The sequence below is a fragment of the Strigops habroptila genome, chromosome 2 (assembly GCF_004027225.2).
Source record: "Strigops habroptila isolate Jane chromosome 2, bStrHab1.2.pri, whole genome shotgun sequence".
NCBI classification, from domain to species: domain Eukaryota; kingdom Metazoa; phylum Chordata; class Aves; order Psittaciformes; family Psittacidae; genus Strigops; species Strigops habroptila.
Genome location: NC_044278.2, coordinates 36,991,485 through 37,019,175, shown reverse-complemented (window position 1 = coordinate 37,019,175; position 27,691 = coordinate 36,991,485). Strand labels below are relative to the sequence as shown.

At 39.5% G+C, this 27,691-nt stretch overlaps 1 protein-coding gene across 1 annotated transcript in view; it reads right to left on the bottom strand.

Moving 5' to 3' along the window:
- SRPX (sushi repeat containing protein X-linked) overlaps positions 1–6,359 on the bottom strand; it is a 44,497-nt gene extending 38,138 nt beyond the window's left edge. Inside the window, exon 1 of the mRNA XM_030476799.1 lies at positions 6,170–6,359. Within this exon, the coding sequence (XP_030332659.1) occupies positions 6,170–6,239 (70 nt within the window). The 5' untranslated portion in view covers positions 6,240–6,359. The remainder of the gene's footprint in view (positions 1–6,169) is intronic.
- Between the last annotated feature and the right edge of the window lie 21,332 nt (positions 6,360–27,691).

Below are 27,691 nucleotides of genomic sequence, written 5' to 3'. Positions count from 1 at the left end.
GAAGACAGGGGGCAATGAGCAAGTGGCTGTGTGGTTCCGAGTTACTGGCTGGGCTTAAATCATGACACTGCAAAAAAACACCAGTTAAGAGAATGGTGGGTGAGAAGATGATGGTTTCTTATCATCCTGTTGTTGCACTTGACAGAGCTTTACTTCCCATGTAACTACTTTCTGCATTTCTGTGCATTATGTACATGCAAAGACACCATTTTATTTCCTCAAGCACAACAAAATCTTGTCAAGATTGTTCAGGCAAACCAAAAGAGAATATTGGCAAAGCAGAGCTTCTCACATGCATTAACTTGGGGAAATTTAATTTATTTCCACTGGTCTCTCAAGAAATATAAAAATCCTTTCTTTCTTCATCTAAAGATATGCCAAATGACAAGTTGAAGTGGTTTCAAATTCTGGCAGAGCTCTTAAGTGGCTATTTCAAGTTACAGGAAAGATCAGAATAGTTAAAGAAAAACCTATAATTTGGAGCCTCTTTCAAGGTACTGCAGCACAAATTTTCAGTTTGAACAACCTTAACAATGGCCTTTAAATATAATCAATATTTAGAAACAGTGGCAGAGAAGTGCTGGCCAGCCAGCCATGTCCTGTATGCTGAGCTGCTCATTTACTACACTAAAAAAATTTAAGTGAATGCCTATTAGCCAAGTATTTCAAGGAACATGTAATTTGTTATCTCCAGTTAAGGAAAAAAAAACCATTTGCATTTGCAGAAGTTTGAGAGAAGTACCATAAAATACACAAAGATTTACAATATTAAATTACAGTCTGTATTACAATACAATATACCTTATAGTTTCATGAAGTGTTAGATTACCGATACACTTTCTGGACAAAACATTAGTAGTGTGATGGGGGTGGAGGTAGGGAGAGATGAGAGTGCTGGTGTTTGCCTCTTCATTGCTCTCCACTCCAAGCAATCACACCAGTGGGCTGGGGACCCATCCCTTGGAAACAATTTCTCCCAATGGAGACGCTCCTGGAACCCTGACGCTACCTAATCTTACATATGGCAGCACAGTACAAGGCTCAAGAGTTAAGACTATTGCATTGCTACCTAAAAATTTAAGTGTACTTTTACACATCTGTGTATTTTCATACATGATTCAGCATTTGTGTCTTTACAGCACATTCCTGTATTCACTGGCCTTCAGTCAATTACGGTTTATTGGCAGTGCATCAAGACATATGATACTGTGGGCTGAAGCCCGTGCCAATCTCCAAACTCCATTCCTCCTGTAAATCAGTTCACTGCAGTATCTAACAGACTTTTTACACAGGCATCTCCAGTGGGGAAAAGCAAAGAAGAGCAAGTAAGTCTAAGCAACTTGCCTAAGGTTATAGATCAAGTATGTAGAGTCTGAATTTTCAGGCCAGTCTTATTGATCACAAGCTTATTCAACTGAATGCCAGTGCAAGAGCATGCCAGATCTTGTTCCCCGCACCTTCATCAGCCACAAATTTGACACAGCTGATACCCATCCCATTCATACCTCTAAGCTGAGAGAAAAAAATAAAATATATGTTTCAGTAATGTTCATTTATAGCTACTGGTTTCAACTGTCTGATGGATGAGGAGACTACATTTCCAAATTGTTTTTAGAATCAATGTTTTTGATAATCCAATTTGTAAGGTCATTCCGACTTTTCACAGACCAGAACCTCTCTTGTCCTGATGTCAACCTCAATTGCAAGTTTTTATTAACACTGTGTTTATACACTCTTGATGTTCAGGGAGCCCATGTCATGTCTGCTAGCAGTGGACCAACAACAAAAGGGATACAGCAGCTTGTAGGCATAAAGAACAACTGCCACTGACTGTTCTATTGCATCTCCTGTACCATCTCCAATGATTGCCTAGACTTAACTACCCAACAAAACAAACCCTCAGCTGACACAACAGCTCTCACCGTTGGCAGTGCAGAACACCAGCTGCTCATGGGCCTGGAGACTGTTTCTTGCCCATTTTGCAGCTTGGTCTGATGGGTAAGAGCTATGAGTGGCAATCAGGTTACTAACTGCAATGCCAGACTGTTTTCTAAGCTTACCACATGACTCTAAGCAATATTTACTTCCTTCAGTTTGGTCCTCCTATTCTGTATCTATTTACAATATAAATTCAATCAGGAAAGGACTGCCTCCCTCTGAATGGCTGCAGCACTCAGCAGTCTCACCTACTGATGCACTGCTCTATGATGCAGCTTTGAGAAGAGCTACCCTTTCCACAGCCAAACTTCCATCTACTCATATTTAATCTGTATACGTATGTTAAAAGCATGCCATACATATACACGTTTTTCATAAAATTAAATCTCATACAGCTTTTGAAAATAGTTCTATAATATTACACGGACTTCAAGTGATTTTAATAGCATCTTTCTCGAGGTTTATGGTCCCTTCACACCAATATCCTGTTCCAGGGTGTGGTTTCTTTTTTAATGCAGTATAACGACCTTCCACTAATCTTATCCTAGATTAACCTTTTCTTTCATCTGTCTACTAAGAGCGCAAAGACAACAGTCTTGCAGTGTGCAGTGCCACTTGATTTCATCTCCATGTACTCAAAACAGCGAACAAGTGATACTCAAAACAGCGAACAAGTGATGAGTGCGCCCTCAGCAAGTTTGCCGATGACACCAAGCTGTGTGGTTCGGTTGATACGCTGGAGGGAAGGGATGCCATCCAGAGGGACCTTGACACGCTTGTGAGGTGGGCCGATGCCAACCTTATGAAGTTTAACCAAGGCAAGTGCAAGGTCCTACATCTGGGTCGGGGCAACCCCAGGCACTGCTACAGGCTGGGCAGAGAAGAGATTCAGAGCAGCCCTGCAGAAAAGGACTTGGGGGTGTTGGTTGATGAGAAGCTTAACATGAGCCGGCAGTGTGCGCTTGCAGCCCAGAAAGCCAACCGTATCCTGGGCTGCATCAAAAGAAGCGTGGCCAGCAGGTCGAAGGAAGTGATCCTGCCCCTCTACTCTGCTCTCGTGAGACCTTACTTGGAGTACTGCGTACAGTTCTGGTGTCCTCAACATAAAAAGGACATGGAGCTGTTGGAGCGAGTCCAGAGGAGGGCCACGAGGATGATAAGAGGGCTGGAGCACCTCCCATATGAAGACAGGCTGAGAAAGTTGGGGCTGTTCAGCCTGGAGAAGAGAAGGCTGCGTGGAGACCTCATAGCAGCCTTCCAGTATCTGAAGGGGGTCTACAAGGATGCTGGGGAGGGACTCTTCCTTAGGGACTGTAGTGGTAGGACAAGGGGTAATGGGTTCAAACTTAAACAGAGGAAGTTTAGATTAGATATAAGGAAGAAGTTCTTTACAGTGAGGGTGGTGAAGCACTGGAATGGGTTGCCCAGGGAGGTTGTGGATGCTCCATCCCTGGCAGTGTTCAAGGCCAGGTTGGACAGAGCCTTGAGCCACATGGTTTAGGGCAAGGTGTCCCTGCCCATGGCAGGGGGGTTGGAACTAGATGATCTTAAGGTCCTTTCCAACCCTTACGATTCTATGATTCTATGATTCTATGTATGTATGTACAGCTGTACCTTCACCCAGTAGTAGTACTGGATGGTCAGCAGCGCTCTGCCCAAGCCCACCAGGGTAAGGGTTTACATTGGTTTTTCACAGATTAGAAAACCAGAAAAGAAGAAATGGGAGGAGCTCTGGGGAAGAGTATAAGAGTCACTGAAGGGCTCAAAGGTCATATCTCCCTTTTTAATCCTTAGGGAAAAGGTTTTATGCTTGTTTTAACTTCCAAAAGGTCCATACGTAAAACACTCTTTAAGAGCAAAAGGACTATCCTCTGAGTGGTGCCATCAGAGGGTTTTTGCCAGTTCATTGTCAGCTTTGAATGGAACAACATAAAACGACCACGGGCACCCTTTCAAGATTTGAAACTACAGTTACTGGCAATAGAGCAGCTGCTTCAAATACTTTAAATTCTTAAAATAGTTAAAAGCATTCAGATGTTTTTCAGTTGCCTTCCTTATGCCAAGGAAATAGTTAATTCAGTGACATTTTTACAGGTAGAACACTGTCTTGATTTTTACTGCCTAGCATCCAATATCAATCACAGAACTCTGTTTATGGCATGCACATTATTTCTATTTAGTGTGGTGTTCACCATAGTCTGTGGGTGATGGAGCACAAATGTTCTACACTAAAAACTTCAGTGTTATCAAATTATGAATTCAAGAGCCAATTAGACTATTTCTAATATTTAGATAACATTCTACTACTGAAAATAAGTATTTTGTATGAATCCAGAATAGATTGTTTGGCTTTGTCTACAAAATAGTCAAGTGTAAACTTCCTGGTAAGAGCTCACTGATGTATGTGCATGTATAACCTGTATTCAAGAGGGCTACATACACATGCATTCTATAGAGATTTTTTGAAGTCTATTTTAGTTTACTTAATGGCATTCTGTACTTCATGTGCACAGCTGCATACCAACACAGTACCATTAAGGCAAATATCTATTTACAGTCTCATGAGACTTCAGATTGAAAATAAGGATTTAAAAAAAATCCCATTTTCTCTTATTAAAAATTAAATAAACAAAAGAAATTGAACATGAAACCTTAACTAGGTATTAGGGTTTACCAGTACAGCTGCTAATGATTTAAGTTCTTTGAGGCCTCTGACACTAAGCATAAGAGGAAAATTGGACTTTCAAATGAGCCAGCCAACTTGAAGATTACATGCAAAAAATAGATTTTTGAGATTGGAGAAGTTACATTTGGCCTTTTAGGCAGAAAGGCAAGGACAGGATATTAGCATCCTCTGCAGACTGACTGAAGACTAACATTCACATGAACCACAAAGTAAAGCATTCAGTCATCTTCCTAAGAAAATAAAGATAGTTTGGCAGTGCAATAGTCCTCAGAGAAATGCCAGGACAGAAACCTCTGTTGTCTTTGTTGATTTAGGAACTGATGTGTCCAATACCTTAGTGTTTTGTAAAGAAAGAGCATGAACTTGTGTTCCAGCATCCTTTGTGTTGGAAAGAAGGCACTTGAAGCACGCCAACAAAAATATGACAAGCCAACTTCAACTCACAAATACCATCATTATGCCATTTTATGCCCATTCACGCGCAGTATGCCTTAAGCAGGGATAGCTCCTGGATACAAGAACAGGTATCACCAATCAATGGAGGTTCTCTGCGTGCACAGCTGTGAACTGTATTAGGCACTTTTCTCACCTGTTTGTTGCCTCTCTTCACTGTCGACCCACAGTAATGCACCTCAGCGTGAAACTATACCCACTCACCTTGGAGGCTTTGTTCTGACCACAAGTTTTCATTGCCTACACCTGTAAAACCACCACAGCATGCCAGTTTACACTTGCTTTGCTTCAATGTCTGCCAAGTCAGCAACTCTTGATCTGACAAGACACAGCTGCTTTAAAATAACAGGCAGACTCTACATATGGATCTCCTTCTGCATGGAAATGGACCTAAATTTGAGTTTATTTCAGATTTTGCTAAAGCAAATGCAAGTTATTAGAGGTAAAATAGCATACACTTTTTTTTTTAATTACTAGAAGCATAAGAACCCAGCCAGATTCACATTCCCTTTTTCACTCAGAAAATTGAGGTTAGTCACCACGGGCAGGAAAAACTGAGCAAAACTTTCTAAGTCCCAAGGCTCTAGTGCCAGTGAAGAATAACCAAGCAGTGTCTATCCCACTTAAGCAATCTCGAGAGGGCATCTTCTCCCTTGGCTCTGTAGGCTTGCCGGGGTAAAGGCACGGAGATGCCAGTGGGATGCCCCGAGTGACAATGCGACGGGCTGCACCAACCTGCACCCCGCATATTTAGACCCAAAACAGATACAAGCTTTAATCGCGACTCTAAACCGGGCATGAGGCTTCACCTGAGCCGACAGCCGTCCAGGGACGAGCCCGGGGAAGGACAAGGCGGGGGACGGAAGACACAAAGCGCTCTGGGCAGGGAGTGAGCGAGCAGCCAGGACAGCCTAGTCCCGGAGTTCCTCTGCCGGCCGCCCCTCCGGGCTGCTGGGGCCCTGGGCCGCTGCCCCGTCGTCCGCCGGCCCGAGCCGCGGCCGGGCAGCGCTCCCCTGCCCGCCGGGAGGAGACGGCTCCGCGCCGCTCTCCCGGCCGCTGCCCTGCCGCCCCTTCCCCCCTTCCCCTTCCTACCCTGGTACTCCTGGCTGAGACGGACGCCCAGGGCAAGCAGCGCGGCGAGGCTCAGCCAGCAGCTCTCCATGCTGCGCGGCGGCGGCAGCGGCCCTTCCCGGCTGGGGACTGCGTGGCAAATGAGCACGCAGAGCGGGACCGCTATGGAGACATGCTTCCAGCGAGCTCCCCAGCTCCTTCTGACACCCCGCTCCTTATCCCGTCCTGCCTCGCCCCGCCCCGCTCCGCTCCGCCTCTAATCCCATCCCGCCGGGCCCACAAAGGGGCTCGGGCGTTTGGGAGCTTCCGAGGCTGGAAAGAGAACGATCCGGTTCCGGCTGACCCCTCTCGTCCTTACTGGCGCCCTTACTCCCCACGAGCGGGGCCGCGATGGTGAGATAAGGCCGTGGTCGCCCCGGTCCCTCCTCCGGCAGCATGAGATCCCCGGACGGCGGTGGCTGCCTGAGCATGCCTGGAGAGTTCTGCGGGAAGCCTGGTCCCTCACCAATTTACAGATGGCCGGCCTTAAATGTTCAGAAATCATGTTTCAGATCCTCAAGTCATGAGACTGAGAAAAAAAAAGTTCGAATTAACATTTCCCGTTAACTTTTTGAGCTGCTAGGGTGTTGTGGGGTCACATTTTCAGGCTTTCTTCCATAACCACAAAGACTTAGAGGCTTTCTTATTTTTTCTGCTTTCCAGATGAAAGCAAATTCCCCAATCGCTCCCACCCTACGGAAGCGAGGGCTTCGGGCAGACCATTACATGTTCCAATGCTTTTGATTTGAGATCTGTCAGCCCTGCAGCTTAACTACAGCTAGACTTAGAATCATAGAATGGCTTGGGTTGGAAAGGACCTTAAGATCATCTAGTTCCAACCCCCCTGCCATGGGCAGGGACGCCTCACACTAGACCATGTCACCCGAGGCTCTGTCCAGCCTGGCCTTGGACACCACCAGGGGTGGAGCATTCACCACCTCTTTGGGCAACCCATTCCAGTACCTCACCACCCTCACAGTAAAGAACTTCTTCCTTCCATCTAACCTGAACTTCTTCTGTGTAAGTTTGAACCCATTACCCCTTGCATATGGTTGTTTGGGGTTTTTTTTCTCTCCACCATTAGAAGTGGCATGTAGTGGGCACTATAAATTGATGAAGGTGCAGGAAAGCACTGGCCCCATATAGCGTGTTTCATGTAAAGGGTTTGCATGCTGTGGCAGTAAGGGGCAGAGATCTCATGAGAGTTCCTAGGGTCCCATACATGTGCTGCGCTGTTTGCAGCAAAGCACAGACAAATAGGAAGATACTATCAAGTGAGTAAAGGAATATTTCTTTAAACATTTTCAGCAATTTTCAGAGGGAAGATTGTAATCTCATGGGGAAATGTTAGTTTGGAAACAGAAGAGGTGCCAATTTTGCCAGCCTTTGAGGCTGACTGTATCAAAGTTGCCTGAGAAAGAAATGGGATCTCGTTGGTAATTAGAATAAAAAGCCGTGTGGGCACTGCTTTTGGGAACTTTCTCCAAAACATTCTTTTCTTATCAGAGTTTTCATTTGGTGGAGAGTGCACCTGAAGCCTACCTCCCCACTCAAATCCACATGTTCTGTGTCTGAGACTGAAACGCATAGAGGGGTGAGTGCATGTTCTGCACTAAGGGGGCCAGGCAATGAGCTCCTCTCGGGTAAAATACCTGATGGGTATGGGTGGGTTCTGGGTCCTCAGCACCAGCTCTTCTCCATGTTGATCATGCTCTGCCCAGTGCAGATGCAGCTTCAATGCTCATTTTGATTACCTTGTTTTCAACAACAACAACAAAAAGTAATAAAAAAGATAGTTGCAGTTTACAGCCTAAGGAAAGGTTAGATTTCCATGGGAGGAGAGATGACTGACATTACTCTGAAAGTAGAAAATAAGGAAAAAAGAGTGCCTTAGGCTATTATTGTTGGCACAGATATCATAGAAAAGATTAAAGTAGAAAGTTAGAAGTCTGTAGTAAATAGTGATGATCTCTGTAGATTATCTGTGCTGCAAAGCTTTGGTAAAAGTTCAGTACTCAAATGGGATGGAACAATAGAGGTACTTGAAGCAGACCTCAATGGGTCAGGTATCTCTTATTTTCTCTTCGTGTATGTCCTTTTAGCTGCCCTTTCCAAAACGCTGGCCTTCATGTAGATAGTCTTCCTAAGAACATAAGGTCCGTACTAGTATGATAGCACTGTAAAAGAAGCCACTGCCACCAGCAGTCTTATTGCAGCTGCAGCTTCTCCATCCTCTGTCACAATATCATCCAAACTGTAGGGGTCACAACCTCCCTCCTGGGTGAGCCTTTTCTAGCCGTTTAAAACTGCATTGCCACAGTACAGAAACTTGGTTGTGGTGACAAATCCTCCTTGTCTGGTTAGCCTCTTGGTGTGAACAGCAGTCATCAGTGGCAGCTGCAATCAGGTAACTGCTGTGCTGGTGTCCAGATCAGTACAGGCATGCATCCCGTTTGATTCATGGTAATCAATAAGTTTTCAAACTGCTTTTTTGTTGCTTCTGATTGCACAGGCACAAGTCCATCCACCCAAAGAGCTTCACCATGGGTGTTTCCAGGCTGGTTTTTTACTATGTCTTGGCTGTGGACTGTATGGGTTTCTGCAAAGCTTACTATGTGCCTTGTGTGGGAGCCTGCCTGGGATGCTGGCTTTCCTCTAGAATCCAACTCTTGGAGTGTTCTAGCTGCCCTGAGAAAGGCAAGAGATTGAAGAGTTAACACAGTCTACAAGTTACAGCTCAGATTTAGATGGAAGTGCGAGCATAACTAGCAGTGTGAATGTGTCCTTCATGGGCTGATTGAAATTAGCCGTGCAAACACGCCAGTACTGAGGTGTGCATTCATTCAGATGCAAGCTAGCCCTGGAGTTTCTCCGGGCAATGCAACCCTTATTCTACGTCTTTGACAGAATGACAGCTGTGTGAAATCACCCAAAAGATTGGGGCTTGAAAGACAAGTTCAAGGCATCTTCCAAAAACCTTTTTGAATTTGTAATACAGATTAGATTTTTGTAAAGTAGTTCTGTTAAGGGACCTTTCCAGAAGAGAAAGCATTTGGAACTAGGAATATATTAAACAAATATCACATTTATTGAATTTGAAAGCATTAATCCTGCTCATTTTTTCCTCACAGTTCAGCTTTCAATTTTCATAGAAAAAAATCCAAATATTTAAGCTTGTGGTTATTTGGAGTTCCAGGCTCTACTGGCATTACACAAGAAATAACCAGCATGCTTTTCAAGGAAGATTTAGGTTCTAACTGTTCTAACTGGAGGTAAAAGGTAACTTTCAAAATTGAAATTAAGCAACAGTACAGGATGAAAGTGTGTGAGAATGTCTTAGTCGAATAAACAATAAGACCCAAAGCACAGTTAAGTGCTTTTGGAGACTTGAAGATATATTCTTATTATGCCAAGAAGTTAATTTAAGCATGTAATTTCTCTTTCATGCTTTTTTTAATAGCAGTTCAGAAGCATAATTTTATTACTCTGTACCAGAATAGCTGTAACTTAACTACAGTTACAATGATAATAAAACCAGCTTTTGATGGAGAGGAGAAATTCATTAAAGTACAATTTTTAATAATGTTTACCAATCTAATAATTTTTCTCAACGTAGTAAAAGAATAATAAGGAAACAAAATATCCCAACAACCCAGCTGTGTGTAATTAAGTGTTGGAAGCCCCAAGCAAGATTTAATTAGTCAGCATGAAAGGATGACAAGCTGGTAGCCCAATCTAAACTACACAGTGTTACTAGCTCGGTGAATAGCCTTACTGAATGAGAAAATAATAACGATGATAATTAATAACAATGATAATTCTTATTATTAATAATAATGCAATTCTGTATAATTTTTACAATTCTTGACATTTATGAATTACTTATGATGCTTAGTGACAGCAACAGTTACAAATACTTACTTATTGCTCAATAGTTGCTGTTGTTAGACCCTCCTTCCAACTGCTCATCACTGCCAGCTCCTAGGGCCAATTTTTTCCCTGTGGATGTCAGCCTGTTGTGCACAAACTTTGCTAGGAGGTTGATCCCTGTGAGCATCCCACTCTGGGAGCTTTCTGGATGCTTGCAGGCTGGTGGGGTGCACACCAGTGTTGGGGTGTTTCTGCAGCTCTGACAGAGTCTGGGAGAGGAAGTCTGAGATGGAAGCAAAGATTGGGATTGACCTCTGGAGATAGAGGGCAAGAGGAGAAGCTCCAGCACAGGCACTGCTGCGGTGAGGAACTGGAGGTGCCAAGAGGAAAAATGGCAAAAAAAGAGCCAGAGGAAAACATGGTCAGAAAGAGGCAGGCAGGTGTGTGTCACATAGAGCACTGTCTGGGGAATGATAGACCAAATTCCTCAGCCTTACCATGCTGCCGCTGTCAGCACATGCCTGTGAAACCCCACTGCCACCACATGTGCTTCAGTGCCCACAGAGTAGGCACATCACTCGGTACGATTTTCAAAAGGCATCTCCACTGCAGGTAGCATGCCTGCCAAAGAGACTTCGCTCATTTTGCATTTTTAAGTGAAATGTTCATGTTTTCTAATAGAAAAAGCTGATTTTCCTAAGTGAACAGCCAAGAAAGAAACACTAGAGGCTCACCTACAAGAACGTATCACTGGCTAAAAATGTCAGAAGGATGCAGACCAATTGAAATTCTTGTTCTATTAGCTTAAATAGCAGAGATAATCAAATATTTCTTGTGAGACATAACAATCTTAAGTTATATCCTGGAAATTTTCTATTTTTTGGTCAGAGCTAAACCTTGATGGCACACTCCTTGACAAAAATACAAAAGAATATATTGTCCCAGCTGTAGAAATGATGCATCTTAGGGAAATTAAATGTTCTTTAGGGCAGCACTCTCTCTCTGTGTGTTCCATTCCTGAGCACTTATGTGCTCCCTGCCCCAGTGGTCTGAAGAAGTTTCTTTGGGTCTTTCGAGTTAATGATGGCCTCATGCCCTCCCTTCCAGCAGTTGCATAAAGGAGACGGCTAGACTAACTTTCTCTCTACTTCTCCACTACCAAAAACCTTGCTTTGGAAAATTTCACTGTGAAAGTGTGGGGCAGGCACATATACATGGCACATACATAGTATACATATGTAGCAAGTCTTCAAGAGCACTAGTTGGCTTTTCTGCCTTCTATCTGGCCATGGGGTGCATGTGTCATGCTTACAGAGTGTCTTATAGCCAGCCAGCCAACCAGAAATTCTTTTGGGAAGACAATATTGCATTCTTAGTTAGATACAGACTGATGCATAAGTATGTGCTATATCCACAGATACACAGTTTAATGTTTAATAGGTGAAGAACAGTAAGTGAAGAACAGTACCTCTGTATTTTTATTTTAAAGCTGTTAACATTTCTTAAAATTGTCTCTCTTCAGCTTTTCATGATTGGAAACAGCTGTATCTAAACTGTTTCCACATCAAATGAGAATAGCCTTGAAAAATAAAGATTTCTTTGTGTACAAATAGAAGAACAGTTTAGCCAAATTTAGATTTTGCAATGCTTTTGTTGAGCCATTACTATCTGGTCCTGAAAAAGTGACTGGTAATTATGTAGCATGATTAAAATGTAAGTCCAACACAAGTCTTGGAAAGCAAAGAGGTGTGAAGTTTGAAACCTCATCAGTATGAGACAGTTTGCAAGGCAGACCTACTACCAAAGCATGAATGTCTCCAATTCTCACCGACAGCAGTCTCATCACACTTAACCTGGACACTACCTACATTCTTAGAAGAATCTAGACATAGCAGGGTGTGAAAATGCTGTAAACCTCCTGAATAGTGACTAGTATAAATAATACAGCTCTTAAAAACACTCCCAGGGATTTTAGAGATAGTTTATTTATATTTTAAAGAGAGAAAATAGTCCAAGGATGCAGTAATGGTTATCACTTTCCTATACAATATTTGGGCATTTTAGAAGGTGCTCAATATTGGATTTTAGTATCTAACTCAAATAGATTTCCTTTCTAATTCTAATTCCAATATTTTAGGTATTTTTTTAACATTTATTTTTCTATTTTGCTAAGCATCCATGCTGCTGGGTACATCTCATAAATCTGAATAAAGTGTTACTTCATTACCTGGGGGTATTAGATGCGGAGAGTAATAATGGTAGTATTGGTAGTGGTAGTCTAACTATGCTGCTTTAAGAACCACCTCTTTCTGGGTTGACAAGGAGCCTGGCCAGTAATTTCAACAGAATTGAGTACAGAATGGTCTTCATGTGCAAGAAAGCATTTCTGATATGCTCAGTAAATGTCAAAAATACTTTATGTCAAAAGTCAGTTGTCAGAAGCTGGATAAGTTCATGTCTTATTCACGAATGCATTTTAAATGAACTCATACTTAGTTTATCAATAGTCATGTAAGATTAACTTGTGCACACATGATCATCAGGACTTACAGTGGTTTACCATTATAGAATTAATTCAATTTACTTCAACTAATTTACTACCCTAATGTCAACAGCATGACTTAAAATATTCCCCAGGGACAAAGATTGGATGTAGTTTGCATATTATACAACTATTTCCTGGAAGAAAAAGGAAAAAGTTGCACAAAGTTCATTTGATATATTATTATCTTGGGGTATACAAAATACTGTCTAAACAGCATGTTCTCTCCTTTACTCCCGTCACCACAAACTTGCATAGGAACAGTAACTGCACAAATAAATCCTGTACTTCCAGGAATCAGTAAACATGGACATATAAATATATGGATGAAATGGAAATTTTAGGAGGTCAGGTACACATGATCATTCATATACATATACACATACATACATATGTCTATATATACGTATCTTCATATATAAATATATACGTGTCAGTGCATATGTGTATATATATGTATGCAAGATGCACTAATAGCACTTCTTTTTAGATCAAACATGTATACCTTGATTTACATTTATGTATCAGAAGTGACCACTGTACATCTAGGCACACACTGAAAGATAAATGAGGAGTTGTATTTTTCTGTCTTTGTATTTTTACAAATACACAGTCTAAAACTTCAAAAATACACTATATAAACATGTCAACGTACCAAAGTGGTGTATCTCCCAAAGCAATATACCAGAAAACATAAAGTTTTCAGAGAATTCTGAATCAGAATATTGGATACAGAGTGAGGATCTTCCAGTGCTTTTCAGGGGCCAGAGGAGGAAACGTTCTGGCTTCAGAATTTTCGAAGAGCAATAACTCCACCTTGTGGTAGGTTTGATGGTGAAATTTTAGAAAACCAGCAATTCTAAAGCAGGATCTCAGTTGTATGACAGGGCAGTGAAATCCAGACATAAAGATTTAAGTTGATACAGGTATCTTTGGGAAAGTAAGAAAAAAACAGAGAAAAATTCACTATAAATCTTTCTACTACTTTTTGATACTCATCAGTTTATGAAAGCCTTTCAATAATAAAAATTCCTTACATTTTTATCATAAGGGTTGTGAACTTGTTAAAAAAAAGATACCTTTAAATTAATAGACATGTACATGTAACTTATTTTATTTAATATTTTTTTATTATCGAGGAAGAAATATAAAAAAGATTAATTTGTTCCTGCTCTTTCTTAAGCTAAGTGTGCGGACAAGATAAATGTACAAGTCCCTGAAACTGCTTTGATGTACAGCTGTTTAGAATCCATTACATAAACCTCTGTAGCATTAGATTTTAGGGTAATTCCCACTTTAAAGTCATATTTTTCACTAAATAAGTTCACATTAAAAAAAAAAAAAAAAAGAAATTGTCCTTACAATAACAATTTCTGCGATAGATCTCCCCTTAAAAAATAATTAAAGCTTATTTAAATGAATGAGGACATTATTTACTTTATCTCTCTTTTTCCACTCTTTACTATTCACAAGAGTATCCAAGTAGAACAGAAACCACATGTGCATTCAGGAAAACAAGAAAATATGTAAATATAATGAACACTGGCAGAAAAAAACCAGCTCATGTAAGTTCACTGTGGAACTCAAGAGTAGCCCAAAGGAAAATAACAAAAACCAAAGGATCTTAATTAACTCTGGCAAAGGATGACCCAAGCATCCAGGTTTTTAGTACAATGCTTACTGTAGCACAGAGGATGCCCTGTGAAAGAATCTAGGCACCTGCCATACTTGCAGGGACAAAGCTTTCAGCTGCATCAACTTCTAGGTCAAAACCAACTCTGGACATTCTGACTGTACTATTACACAATTTAAGCAGCTCTGAATCTAGGAAAAACTGATAATCCAAAGGTGAAATATGGCCAAAGGCATGTTAAAATATGTTTATATATCAGTGAACTTAAATACCATTTTCCTAGGTTTTCTAGAAAGATCATCTGTCCCTTGTAAAGTATTCTGAAAAGTACTCTGTTTAGAAATAATTCTTTATTTTATATTTATGCTAGCCCTTGTGTATATTCATAAAAAAATAAACATATTTTAGTAAGGGGCAAATACAGACCCTGGATCAGATTCATCATGGTAAGGGCTATATTTCTTACTCAGGTGGACTGAGTTTCCGGAAATCACATTTCATTTAGAGGGAATGCTAGCAATTAGAATAGGCGGTTTGTCACTTTTGCTTCTTGGCTAATTAAAACCTTCAAACATTCTGCTCATCCGTACCACTAATGAGATTCATTACTCCTGCTGCTCAGTCTCCATCTGAAGAAAGGCCAGGTTACCTGAGAAAAACATGAATATTTAGCTCATAATGATCTGTTCGTCATACCAAAGTATTCCATAGTAACTCTGGTTACATTATTTTCCTGTAAGAAAAGCTTCACTAGAGACTCATTAAGGTAGGAGGGTTCAAAGAATATGGATTAAGATCCAAATGAAACAACAGTGAGGATGTCCAGATTTTATTTGGTCTGATTCTGTGAAGAGAGTTCCATCAGCTTACGCCGATTTCAGCAGGAGTAAAGGTGTTGAGCACCTCTGAGAAATGAAAGGTTTCTTCAAGTCCCAGTCTGGCAGGATACTTACTTACATACTTACACTACTCTTGGGTACCATTTCCAATGGAACTGCTTGAAATATGAAATTAGGCACATACGTAAGTAAATTCCTCAATAATGGCCTACCAGTTAACTTGAATGTTTTATTGCTATTTTTTCTAAGTTGAAACAGAAAGAGGCATACGTATTTCTAGGTAACTGAATACCCTCTTTAAAACGTGAACTTCAATGTTCTTACCTAGGTTGTTACACCAAGTAGTATCTTAAATAAAATATTACAATTTTGCAAGACTATCATATTGAAAGTGGTACTCTGTAGACTGAAGAGAATAAAATTATTTAGCAAAAACCATGAAATGCCTGTATTCAACTTTTCACATAAAAAAATATATTTTGCTTTATAACATTAACAGTTAAGGCCACAGAACTCCAGCAAGGTGCTGATAAGCATATCAATTGTAACGACTGAAATTACCAATAAATATAAAGAAAATTGCCTGCATGTTTAAAATCACAGCAATCAAATCAATCAAAAAAGCAACCACCAACATATCTAGTGAGTCATAATTGTTTTCAAGTCAAAACTGCACTATGTGCTTTAAGACTGTTAAATTTTTACATACTATAACAGTGTTAGAGTAATATACAGGTAGAAGATTTCATCCTTCCATCCTGGTTAGTCACAGTTTCCCTGGAATTCTCCAATGTATGATTCTGGTTTTCATCTTTACTGTCTTCACTGCGAATGTTGTCCTTTTCTTCTTCTTCACTCTGTAATGGCTTTCCTGATCTATCTTCCTTTTTGCTACATACGTTCTTCTGGCCTTTCAGTGCCTTTCGCTTAAACAGGGAAAACTGAAGTAAAAAACAGGTAAATAATATGCCCAAACCAGCTATGAAATTCGAAGTTCAAAAAAAAAAAAAAACAAAAACATTTTGTATATACCAAAGTCAGTTGGGTCACAAATTTATTCTTGGTAAACTCACCCCCCCATCCCCAATACAAAATGACTACTTAAAAAACGTTAATGAAAAGCATTCTGCTGCAATATTTGAAATGTGTGAAAATAGCACATAGGAATCAGAGGAGTTAAAATGATTGAATTTTGTCAAATTACACACTGTATATTTTGTACAAAATACTGCAAGTGGTGCAACTATTTGTGTTTCTTTCAAACAAGAATCTGAGGCAAGGTCCAAAAATATAGGCTCAGATTTGCAAAGCCCCAGAGCAGTAAATGTTTAATATGCTTCATTATAAACGTGTGTAGTCCCATTAAAGTTAACAGCAATCTGTTTTTATGTCAGTGAGACTACACATGTGCTCAAAGTTAATTAGTGCTTGAGGTCTTTGCTTAACAGGAAACACAGCAGCCAGTCTCTGCAGCAACCTTTGGATCCTAAACCTGTAAGAAATCCCATATAAGGTATTCCTCAACATGCATATACATATATATACACATATAACCACATTCTTTAAATCTGTGTATGTTGGAAATACATACAAGGTCAACCAGCTCAGCTGCTGCCTTCAGAGAGAAATATGGTGGATAATATTTTTAGACAACATCCCATAGGAATCAAGTCCTAAGATTTTGCCTCATCAAAATCCGATGTGATTAATAACCTGTCTTTTATGGGCAGGCTTACATTAACAGGTGATAACAGGCTTTATCTCATTGCTAGTGACAGAAGTACTATTGTCCAATTATTTGGACAATTTTAAGTTATTTTATCACAAAATAAAATCAAATCGTAAACAGAAGGAACAGGTTGCTCAGCAACTTGTTTATGCAGATCAGGTAAACTGAGGTATTGCTTCAGCTTGGTAACTGCCCACTGCCTTCTGGGTCACTAATAAAGCTAGAAGGAAAAATCAGGACACATACCCTTGTTCTCCCAACGATTCCTCCAGTTATTTGGTCATCAGTGTTCTCTGAAGAATTATTTACAGTGTGATTATCAGTGCTTTCTTTCTCTACAACAATATAAATGCTTATATTAACTTCTGATTCTTGCAAATGAAGAGCAGAAAAAACTGTTCTTCAAATAATTTTTGAAGTAAAAGTCACTAAATAAAACGTGGATCAAAAAAAAAAAATAAAAATAAAAGCAATCAGAATATTCAGTTCACCTTGATGCCCAGCCTGACAAGTCTATTTTTATTTTTTTAATCTCTCTATATAATGCCTTTATATTATTCTCCAGGTGCTTTGTTTTCAAGAACAGAACACTTACAGCAGTGACATTATGTAAAATGTTTTGACTTTACACTCATAGTTTCCTCTTGCTGACAAAAGACAATGTCCTGCACACTGATTTTGAAAGTATATTCCAATTTGGAAAATCTGACTTTTAGGGCAGGAGTTATGGTTCAGCATGAATTTTATTCCATAGAAATAATTCTGGGGAAAGAAAAACTTTCCATCTGAGTTGATGTTCCTATGTTTAAATTTTCCTTTAGTCGCTGCATGAATGATATAAATTTAGAACTTAATATCGAAACTTCCAGATCACTAAGTTATGGAAAAATATTTAAGCGTCCATTCTGGGCAAGCTATTTCCACTATAATATTGAAAATAAATGCTATGGCTTCTTCATTACTAGGACAGTGGTCTTTTTTACACCACATTTGTTATTTTCTTTCAAAAGAACAATTATAGATTATTTCAGAATTTTTAAAATAAGTGTTTCTGCTTGAATATAGGGCACTCAACTTCATGCTCCCCAGCTTTTCTAAACGAATACAGTTCACTCAAACTGTCATCAAAACTGCAAGCTACATCTAGACTTCCATCTTCACCATCTCTGAACAGTGTTCAGTAATTACATTTCACCTAACTGTTTGTGAACGTAATGAGGAAATGTCAGTAGACAAGAGATAAGAAAGGCTTTTCACAAGCTTCTCTGCTGAAATGAAGAAACATGGCACCTAAACAAGTTGTTGGAGACATAATACAATTACCATTGCATTGCAACCACACAACCACAGCTGCTCTTAGTAAAATATAATCCTGCTAAGAGAAAGTCCTTCTTGTGGACTTCCTCAAATACATCACTGGGAAAAGTATATTTTTCTTTCAAAGCATTAACAATTAGTAATGTGGTATTGCCTCTCAAATTTCACCACTTCTCAAGATTTACCAACTACTGACAATAACTGCATTGTTCAGTATTTTCACAATAGAGATTTCTTAGAAAAGTTTTATCTTTCTAGAATGTCCAAAATGGTTCAATTCTTAGGAATTGTATTCTTACCCTGCTGAATGATGGTCTCTTTCTGAGTAGTCTCTTCTGTCTATAGAGAGACAAAACAATGAAATCTGTACTTTGAAACTTGTTAAAAAATAAAATGTTTAATTATTAACTCCTACATGTTTCTCTCTCTACCAGAACCACCCCAAACAACAACCTTGCATTTACAAGACAGCTACACATATATTCAAACTAATATTAGTTATAGAAACGAATTCGTTCAGACACCAGTAATTTAACAGGAGTAAATGCTTTTACCTTTTCAGTTTCCACTGGGCTATTATTGCTTTTCTCTCCCTCAGGTGTTTTACTATGTTTCTCTTTTTCATATTTTTCCTCTATTTCTTCTTTCTCCATTCCTTCTCCTCCTTCTTCTACTTCTCCTTCTGCTGCTTCTTCTCCTTCTTCTTCTGTTTCTTCTTCCTCTTCCTCCTCCTCCTCATTTTCGTTCTCCTCCTTCTCCTCCTCGTCATCATCATCATCTGTCACTTCCTCTCCAGACAAGTTTTGTTCCTTTGACAAAATGGCCAAAACATAGTTTTGAAACTTGTGCTGCACAATGATATCATGGTCTTCATTTTACACCAGTCCATCACACATCATAATTGACTAAGAACAAGAAAACTCAAACGAAAATGTTCCGAGAAGTATAAAGAGTAAGAACAAACACAGGAGACCTCATTCAAGCTTTGCTAAGTGTAACTGATTTTAAAAAGTAGACCTCCAATGAACATTAGGAGTGCAGTGACTTTTATGTTTTGCTGGCATGTGTCTCCTTAATGGAAAAGCAATAAAACCAAACTTTTTCTTTTCTTTTTTTTTGAAACGAAATACTTACTTTAAATGTTTGAAATATGCATAATTAACCCAATCAGTAGCAATTCCAACACTGAAAAAAAATCATTAAAATCAATTTCCCAAGAAAATTAATAAAACAATACCAGATACAATGTTCTGATTCATCTGATCCAATATGACATGTAATTTAAATTTCAGTTAGTTTCAGCCTAGGATAAGACTTCAGTGAAGTAAAATAAAATAGCCAGTGGTATTATAAAATACAGTTTTAAAAGTGCAAAAGCTGTTTTTGTAAAACTGTAGAAAAATGAACTGATTATATCCTTCTTACTCCATTCAATCAGAATACCATTACTAATGGCATTTATGTATTTATAACAGCACAAAATACAATATTTTAAACAGAAACATTCTCCCTCCCATTGCAGAAATATAAGGAACCTCACTGTGCATACCAGCATGTACAGCAGAGTTAGAGGGAGTTTTCCGCAGTGTGTAACATCTGTGCAGCACATACCATGTTCTGAGACCTGCTGTGAAATGGGCTAGCAGCAAAGATGAATCCAGCACGGAGTTCAGGCTACACATGAACCACGCACTGACGCTACAGAGCGCACCTGGGAAACTGAAGATACCCTGAAGGTACATTATATTGCCAGCTATATATTCCAGCTCTAGAAACATTAGGAACAAAATTCAAGGAGAAATTGCCAACTGCCATTGATAGAAAGTCTCCTTTGTAGCATAACACAATGGTTATCCAAACAACCGGCACTCTTACATATCAGGATATCTGACGAACAACAAACCATAAAACCTGAAAATATTTTCATCTAAACTCCTTTGGAAATGGCGTTAGTTATCATTCGCATAGTTTATCTGCAGAGTTGAATAGTACCACCATGGGTACACTGCAATATTTAAAACAGTGCTTAGAGATAAGACATGCACAGGATTTTGTCTTTGTAAAAAAATGTAAAAAAACAGCCACTGAATAAAATACTGACAGTCTTCCAGAGGAGTACCAGACTGACCTGGAATTACTTAGACATCTGTGAGAAAGCCAGAATTTTCTTTTTTTGGTTCTTTCAAAATTAAGAAGGTCTTTGCAGATGTTTAGCATAGTTATGGCCTATGGAAGGCATTTAACCTAGCTATTTCACACTGGAGTAAATTTAAGATTAGTAGGTCATGTATGCACTCTGTAACATGCATCAACATAACACTGCAAAATATGTAAAGACAGCTAAATATAAAAGAAGAGTTTAGTCCAGCTTTGAACTACTGAAAATGTTTAACCACTTCATAAGCCCATGTAAATATCTCTAGCTGTGCTCATACGGAGATATTGATGAAACAGTTAATAACAAAAATACTGATATTCCATATAGTGTGGGCAATAAAAGTAGTAGTTGGGAATTTGAGTTCTGAAGGAGGAACTTCTCTTAATTACATAGTAACGAATCATGACATATTCACATGAAAATAGTCCCAAAGTCAAACTGCTATGGAAAAAGCTCTCCTTTCAACCCTCACCTTTTCAATTACATAATCCTGTGTCAGAAATGACCTATACCTAGCCTCATCTCTAGGCACACTTGATCTCCAGCTTTCTATCCACTGACAACTGTTTTCCTCCTTTCTAAATATTCAAAGCATAATTCAAGAAATGCAAAGCTTATTTTTTTCAAAACCATTCCTCCTTCACAGTTAATAAGGTCTCTAATGAGGAATTGCACTATAATTCTCATTAACCTGGCAGCTGTATCTACTGAAAGTAACCAAGAAAAGCAGAGCTTGCTGTTTATAATCTTTCTTACAAAATAGTTATAACCTAGTTATAGCATTTCAGAAACTGTACACCAAGATCGTACAGTAGCCTTACAGAACTTACAAGATTTATGTACAACTCCCATGCCTACAAAAATCACTGCTCTTTTACAGCTGCATAATAGCTGAACTTCTACTGTACTGCTCTACAGGTTCTGCTTATGGCAAACTTAGGCATCAGGTGTGGGTCCTATCATAGAGACGTTTCCTGTTACCCTACATGAAGATACTTAAATGCAGGAGTCTACAAAGGAGATAGAATCTAAGCTGCCATTGTAGTTATCAGAGATCTTTGGTGGAATTCTTTTGCTAAGTGCCACTCAGACATCCTACAAATCTGAGACATCCTTACATGGGGTAAGGATGTAGACCTTATGTAGACCTGCATCATTCCAGATGCCAATTCACAGCCATGTATGATATCCCACAACACCTAAAATCACACTAGATGTGTTTGTTTAGGCAACTGAGTCATGCTCCTCAAAAACATTGGTACAGCTGAGAGACACTCATTTCACCCCAAAGACACCTACTGTTGTTAAACTAAACAGCTTCCCAGACTGACCATATTTCCGTTTACTGTATTTGCAAATTGACAGAGGTGTGTCTGGCTGTCAACTTATCTATTCAATTTCTAAAATAACCCATTTTGAATAATAACTCTAATAGCACAGCATTATTACTGTCATTTCCACTTGCCCATTTATAAGCATGTTCTGGAGGGTTTTTACTAATGGTAGTGAAAGAGAGATGAGACTGTCACACTACAGACACTCTTTTACTTTATCATCTGGCCATTAATTATCATCTAGCCATTAATAATAATCTTTGAAGAATTTGAGACTACAAATTAAAGCAAATATGTGTATGTATATGTGCATGTATATGTATATATGCATTATACATACATACTATGTTATGGTATATGTAGATATATATGTATAAACTCTGCATTATTCTCTTGCATAATGCTCTAAGAGTTTTATTTTCTTATTGCACTTTGAATTCCCTATTCACAGAAAGATGATGCTGTAAGAACAACTTCAATAGTTTCCCCTCTAAAGCTGAGACACAGAGAAGCTGACTTGGCCAAGGTCACACACAGAAAGTCAAAAATAGTAAAGAACATACAAGTGAAATACTTGAAACAGTTTTCATTTAAGTCTGAGGTTCCAGTTTCTTCAAGGACAAAAAAAAGTTGTCAGTAGTATGAGACAATCTTAAACATTTCATGCCTCTAGTATAACAAATCATACAGCAGAACATCAGTCTTGAAAAGATGATCTTGCAGACTTCACAGACTATATAGATTTTGTAGAACTGTTTTGCTTGCTTAAATTTTTGCATGCATTTATACTGGTTTTCCTGTGAACCCAGACCTTCATAACAAGACATTCTTGAGGAAAAATTTGCTGTAGCCAAGCTTTAGGGGACAAATGCCCTTACTTGCTTACGATTCTGGCAACAGCATTGCCTCAGTAGGTTTAACTCAAGTGTGTCTAGCTGTCTTCTGCAGCTGGCTTTTCTTTGGACAGATTAATACAGAATAAATTCATTTATTTTCCAAATGCTCTATAAAAATGTCATCTTACATCTATGGGAGAGAAGGAAACAAATTTTAGTCTGTTCCATACCGTTGTCTCACCTGGTGTCATGCTCTGGCTGAAAGATAGTCCCACTGAAGACTGGAGACTCATGTCTCATGGCAGACCTTGCTCAGATGACAGCTGTGAACTAGGTTGCTCTATATTGCCATAACTATTTCACTGTGGATGCCTCTTACATATTTTATGGAAACTGAGCTCTGGCAGACGGCCTGTTCGTAATTAGCATTTCAGAAGAGAAGGCTTATGGTATCTTTCCAAGCCTCCTCAGGAAGTCAAAATATTTTGTTTGCCACCATCATTTTATGTTTCTAGGGAAGAAAATTTCAAAACCACTGATGACACAAATTTAGTTGCAAATCTTTTAAAAATCTGGTGAAAACTCAATGATGAAGAGAAATCTGTGATTACTACGTGTACCTCTCAGAAATGGAGAGTTCTGGGAAGCTCAGGTTTACAGAAAAGATATTTCTGTTTCTAGTCACCCTAGAAACTGTTGAAAATCCACACAGAAGATTATTAAAGCAAGCTGAGAATGAGGTAGTTTGCTACATGCTTCTTTCTTGGCATTGTTCTGCCAAAGAGCCATAAACCATTAACTGCTTAGCAGAGGTCTTAGTCATATAAGGAACAGATTTCTTCCCTTACCTGTAGCCCACTACCTTTAGATGCCCCAAAAGTATGTCATGGCTCTCTTGCATGCCTATACAGCAACTGAATAGAATACATACCTAGCAGGAGTTTCACTATGAAGCAGAAGATGCTTAGTAGGTGGGTATCAGGTCTAAGGAGGTTAGTCAATGGGCATAATGCTGTCATATGGGACTGAACAACGCTCCCTTTGAGCACTGGTAAAGGCAATGACAAAGTATGTCTCTACAGAACCATCCTTCTTTCTGATGCAGGGCAGAAGGGGAATGGATAGACCAATCAATCCTTCACTGCTATCATTTTGTTCTCTGAAATACTAGTGCACATCAATGTCACTACCAAGTTGTCCCTTCTGTGAAAACGCGCTGTGTTAGCATTTCACAAAACAGCATTTAAAGTAGAAATATTAACCATGATTTTACATGCAGATGAGAGAAAAAACAAACAAACAAACAAACAAACAAACAACTCTGTTTACCCTTTGTGGGTGTGAGATCTATGGACAGGTAGACAAGTAACATCTAGTTGGTACTGATCTTGTCACCATGTCAAGGTACCTGATGTGAAGTGACTGGAAATACTGCCTGACAAAATTTAGTAAAGCTAAGATACATACCTTGTAGCTTCTTACTTGGCAGTTACAGTGAAAGCTTAGTATCTTAAAATCCAGTGCTAGCCATTTGTCATCAGGAATTTGAACTGGGCTTTCATTTTGTAGCTATTAATACAAGAAAAGTTTTTAGTTTGGCTATTCTGAACCTTAGAGAAGTATCTTTCACTTTAATGATTATTAAAGAAAGTGCTAACCAGTTTGATGACCGGCAAAATTCAAAGACATAAGTACTTAAATTAGAGTACTCAAATGTGAGATTTAACAGCTTCTGTCATGTAAGAATCCTGAAATACCAATGCAAAGCTGAACTCATAATTTCAGGCACATGGTGCAGAAAGTGAAACAACTGGAAATCATTTTTATGTCAGGCATGGGTTTCAGTTGCTACATGTCAAGTGACAATTGAACTTTAAAGATACTTATGCCTTCTTGTAAATACGATGGATGAAAATGTTTTGAAGTAGTAGATGCCCACATATAATGACTACCCTGAATATGTAATGCCTAATTACAACAGTACCTGTTATATTTCAGCTGCATCCTCCAACAGGATAGTGTCACTCTGAGAAAAATGGAATGAAGTAATGAATACGTAGCTGTAAATAACATCACTGGAAACTGATTGAGCAGACTCATTTTCATTGGGGTTTTTTTTCCTAAGTTTTTTTCTGCCAATACTTTGCCATGCAGTATATATTATTTACTAAAAGCCAAACACAAGCACCTACAAGTTCCCACAGATCTGTGCGCTTTTGGCACAGGCTGGCAGTTCACATAGAATCATAGAATAGTAAGGGCTGGAAAGGACCTTAAGATCATCTAGTTCCAACCTCCCTGCCATGGGCAGGGACACCTCGCACTAAACCATGTGGCCCAAGGCTCTGTCCAGCCTGGCCTTGAACACCGCCAGGGATGGAGCATCCACAACCTCCCTGGGCAACCCACTCCAGTGCTTCACCACCCTCACAGTAAAGAACCTCTTCCTTATATCTAATCTAAACTTCCCCTGTTTAAGTTTGAAGCCAGTACCCCTTGTCCCACCACTACAGTCCCTAAGGAAGAGTCCCTCCCCAGCATCCTTGTAGACCCCCTTCAGATACTGGAAGGCTGCTATGAGGTCTCCACGCAGCCTTCTCTTCTCCAGGCTGAACAGCCCCAACTCTCTCAGCCTGTCTTCATATGGGAGGTGCTCCAGCCCTCTTATCATCCTCGTGGCCCTCCTCTGGACTCGCTCCAACAGCTCCATGTCCTTTTTATGTTGAGGACACCAGAACTGTACACAATACTCCAAGTGAGGTCTCACAAGAGCAGAGTAGAGGGGCAGGATCACCTCCTCTGACCTGCTGGTCACGCTTCTTTTGATGCAGCCCAGGATACGGTTGGCTTTCTGGGCTGCGAGCACACACTGCCGGCTCATGTTAAGCTTCTCATCAACCAACACCCCCAAGTCCTTCTCTGCAGGGCTGCTCTGGATCTCTTCTCTGCCCAGCCTGTAGCTGTGCCTGGGATTGCCCTGACCCAGGTGTAGGACCTTACACTTGGCTTGGTTAAACTTCATAAGGTTGGCATCGGCCCACCTCACAAGCGTGTCAAGGTCTCTCTGGATGGCGTCCCTTCCCTCCAGCGTATCAACTGAACCACACAGCTTGGTGTCGTCAGCAAACTTGCTGAGGGCGCACTCAATCCCACTGTCCATGTCGCTGACAAAGATGTTGAACAGGACCGGTCCCAACACTGATCCCTGAGGGACACCACTCGTTACAGGTTTCCAACTGGACATCGAGTCATTTACCACAACTCTTTGCGTGCAGCCATCAAGCCAGCTCTTTATCCACCGAGTGGTCCACCCATCAAATTGATGTCCCTCCAATTTAGAGACAAGGTTGTCGTGCGGGAACAAGGATGTCGTGCACATACTTAGCATTAGGAGAATTATTCTGATTACATCTATTAATCAAAACTTTAGATGTCATTCTGAGATAATACACTGACATTATTACACAGTAACAGAGTGTCCTTTTTTTGATGACATTAAAGATTATTTCAGTTGGCTTTAATGTAATTATTCTGGGGCTTGCCAGCTTGCTGCTGCAGGTGTACCTGGAGAAAGATACATCTCTGCATTCTGGTTTGAGTGAAGGTAACTGCTTAACAATGTAGTTGTTATTTTAACAATGTATAAAATTTTAATGTAAACTACATTCTAAAGAAGACAGTATTTGTACTTTGAGATTCGCTTTAGGTTTTGACTACTTACTACAAAACCAATATAGAGTTGTCTAAAGGATTTGCTTTCTCTAGCAATTCAAAACAGATTTTTATTATTTATTCCTCAAGATAAATCCACATCTGAAATAGCTCAGATGCACTAAGCTTTCATATACAAAACTGTTAACTTCTACTAAAAGTTTGCTTTCTTCAGAGAACAAATAAATAATATCAATTTCCAGGATGAAAAGGAAAAAAAAAATCCTCTATAAAACTAGAAAGATTTTAAGGTGCTTTTTTAAGAATCATAAAACAAGTTGGAGACTATTTACGTAAATTATAATCTCTTGCGAGCTATTTTACATAGTAACATAAATACTCTTTAATATTCAGTCACTTAGAAGTAGCATGCCAAAACAACTCCTGAGTACTTAAGCAAAAGAGATGAAATGTAATGAGCAACTCCAAATCAGAATATGTTGATGTTATCTAAAAAACTTAGTGTGCCTCTGGAAGACATTATGCTTCATAAAATGAGTTCTTAATCCTAACAGACACAAAGAGAAACTGACTGGGGAATATTAGCCCACACTTGGATGCAGTTTGTGCATTTTTTCCAAATTCTTCTAGAAAAAAGTTTTAGTGTCTGGAGTTTGTCTTGCAGCTCTCACGTATTTTCAAGCGTATGACGACAGTCACTACTTTCTGCTTTTACTGTGCTATGCAGCTTAGAGAACTGCATGTCTCTCCAAAATTCTGTGCTTTTCATTGAAATCCTGCCTTAACCATGCTGATTATTATTCTTCAGTGCTTAGACAAAAATACAAGCAAAGGCAAATTTTCAGCAATAACACCACAGCGCACAGGAAGGTTCTTCCAAGATTCTGTTCTCCATACGTTCCTGAAAGGGATGCCCTAGAAGTCACTGCTAAAATGTCCACAGCCTGCAAGATGGGGTTTCTTGGGGGTGATCCCCCATTTCAAAATACTCTGATGTAAAAGAGGCAATTTCTGTGCAACCATCAATAATCTTTAAACCCTTTAAACTTGTTCTCATCTTGTACAGGTAGATTTCTCATGGCCCACCCAACTTAGTAACACAAGTCCCATAAGCCTCCCCATGCAATTGTTCTCCACGTCATGCTGGCCCTTGTGAAGGTTCTATCCCAGCTATCAGAAGGTCAGCTTTAAAGCAAGGCTTAACTTCTTTCTGTACTTTTGATAAAGGACACATTCAGGTTTGCTTTGCTGTTCTTCTCCTCAGAGATAACAATGAAGTGCCAAGTAAAAGAGATTAAATTTTGCAGCAGTTCTGCTGCTGTGTTTCTAATTATGACAGTTATTTTGTGCCTTGGCTAGATGTTGGATAGAATGAAAGTATTTTACACTTCCTGTAAGAAAACCAGCCTATGCCACAGTGGCTCACAATCCCAAACTCATATTAGATAGGTCATTATTGATGATAACAAATATTTTCATAGTTAAATATGGGGTTTTGAGATAACGGTATTAATGTTTGTTTAAATTATTATAGCATGAGGATGCCACGCAAAGAAGCAATAGACACTATCACA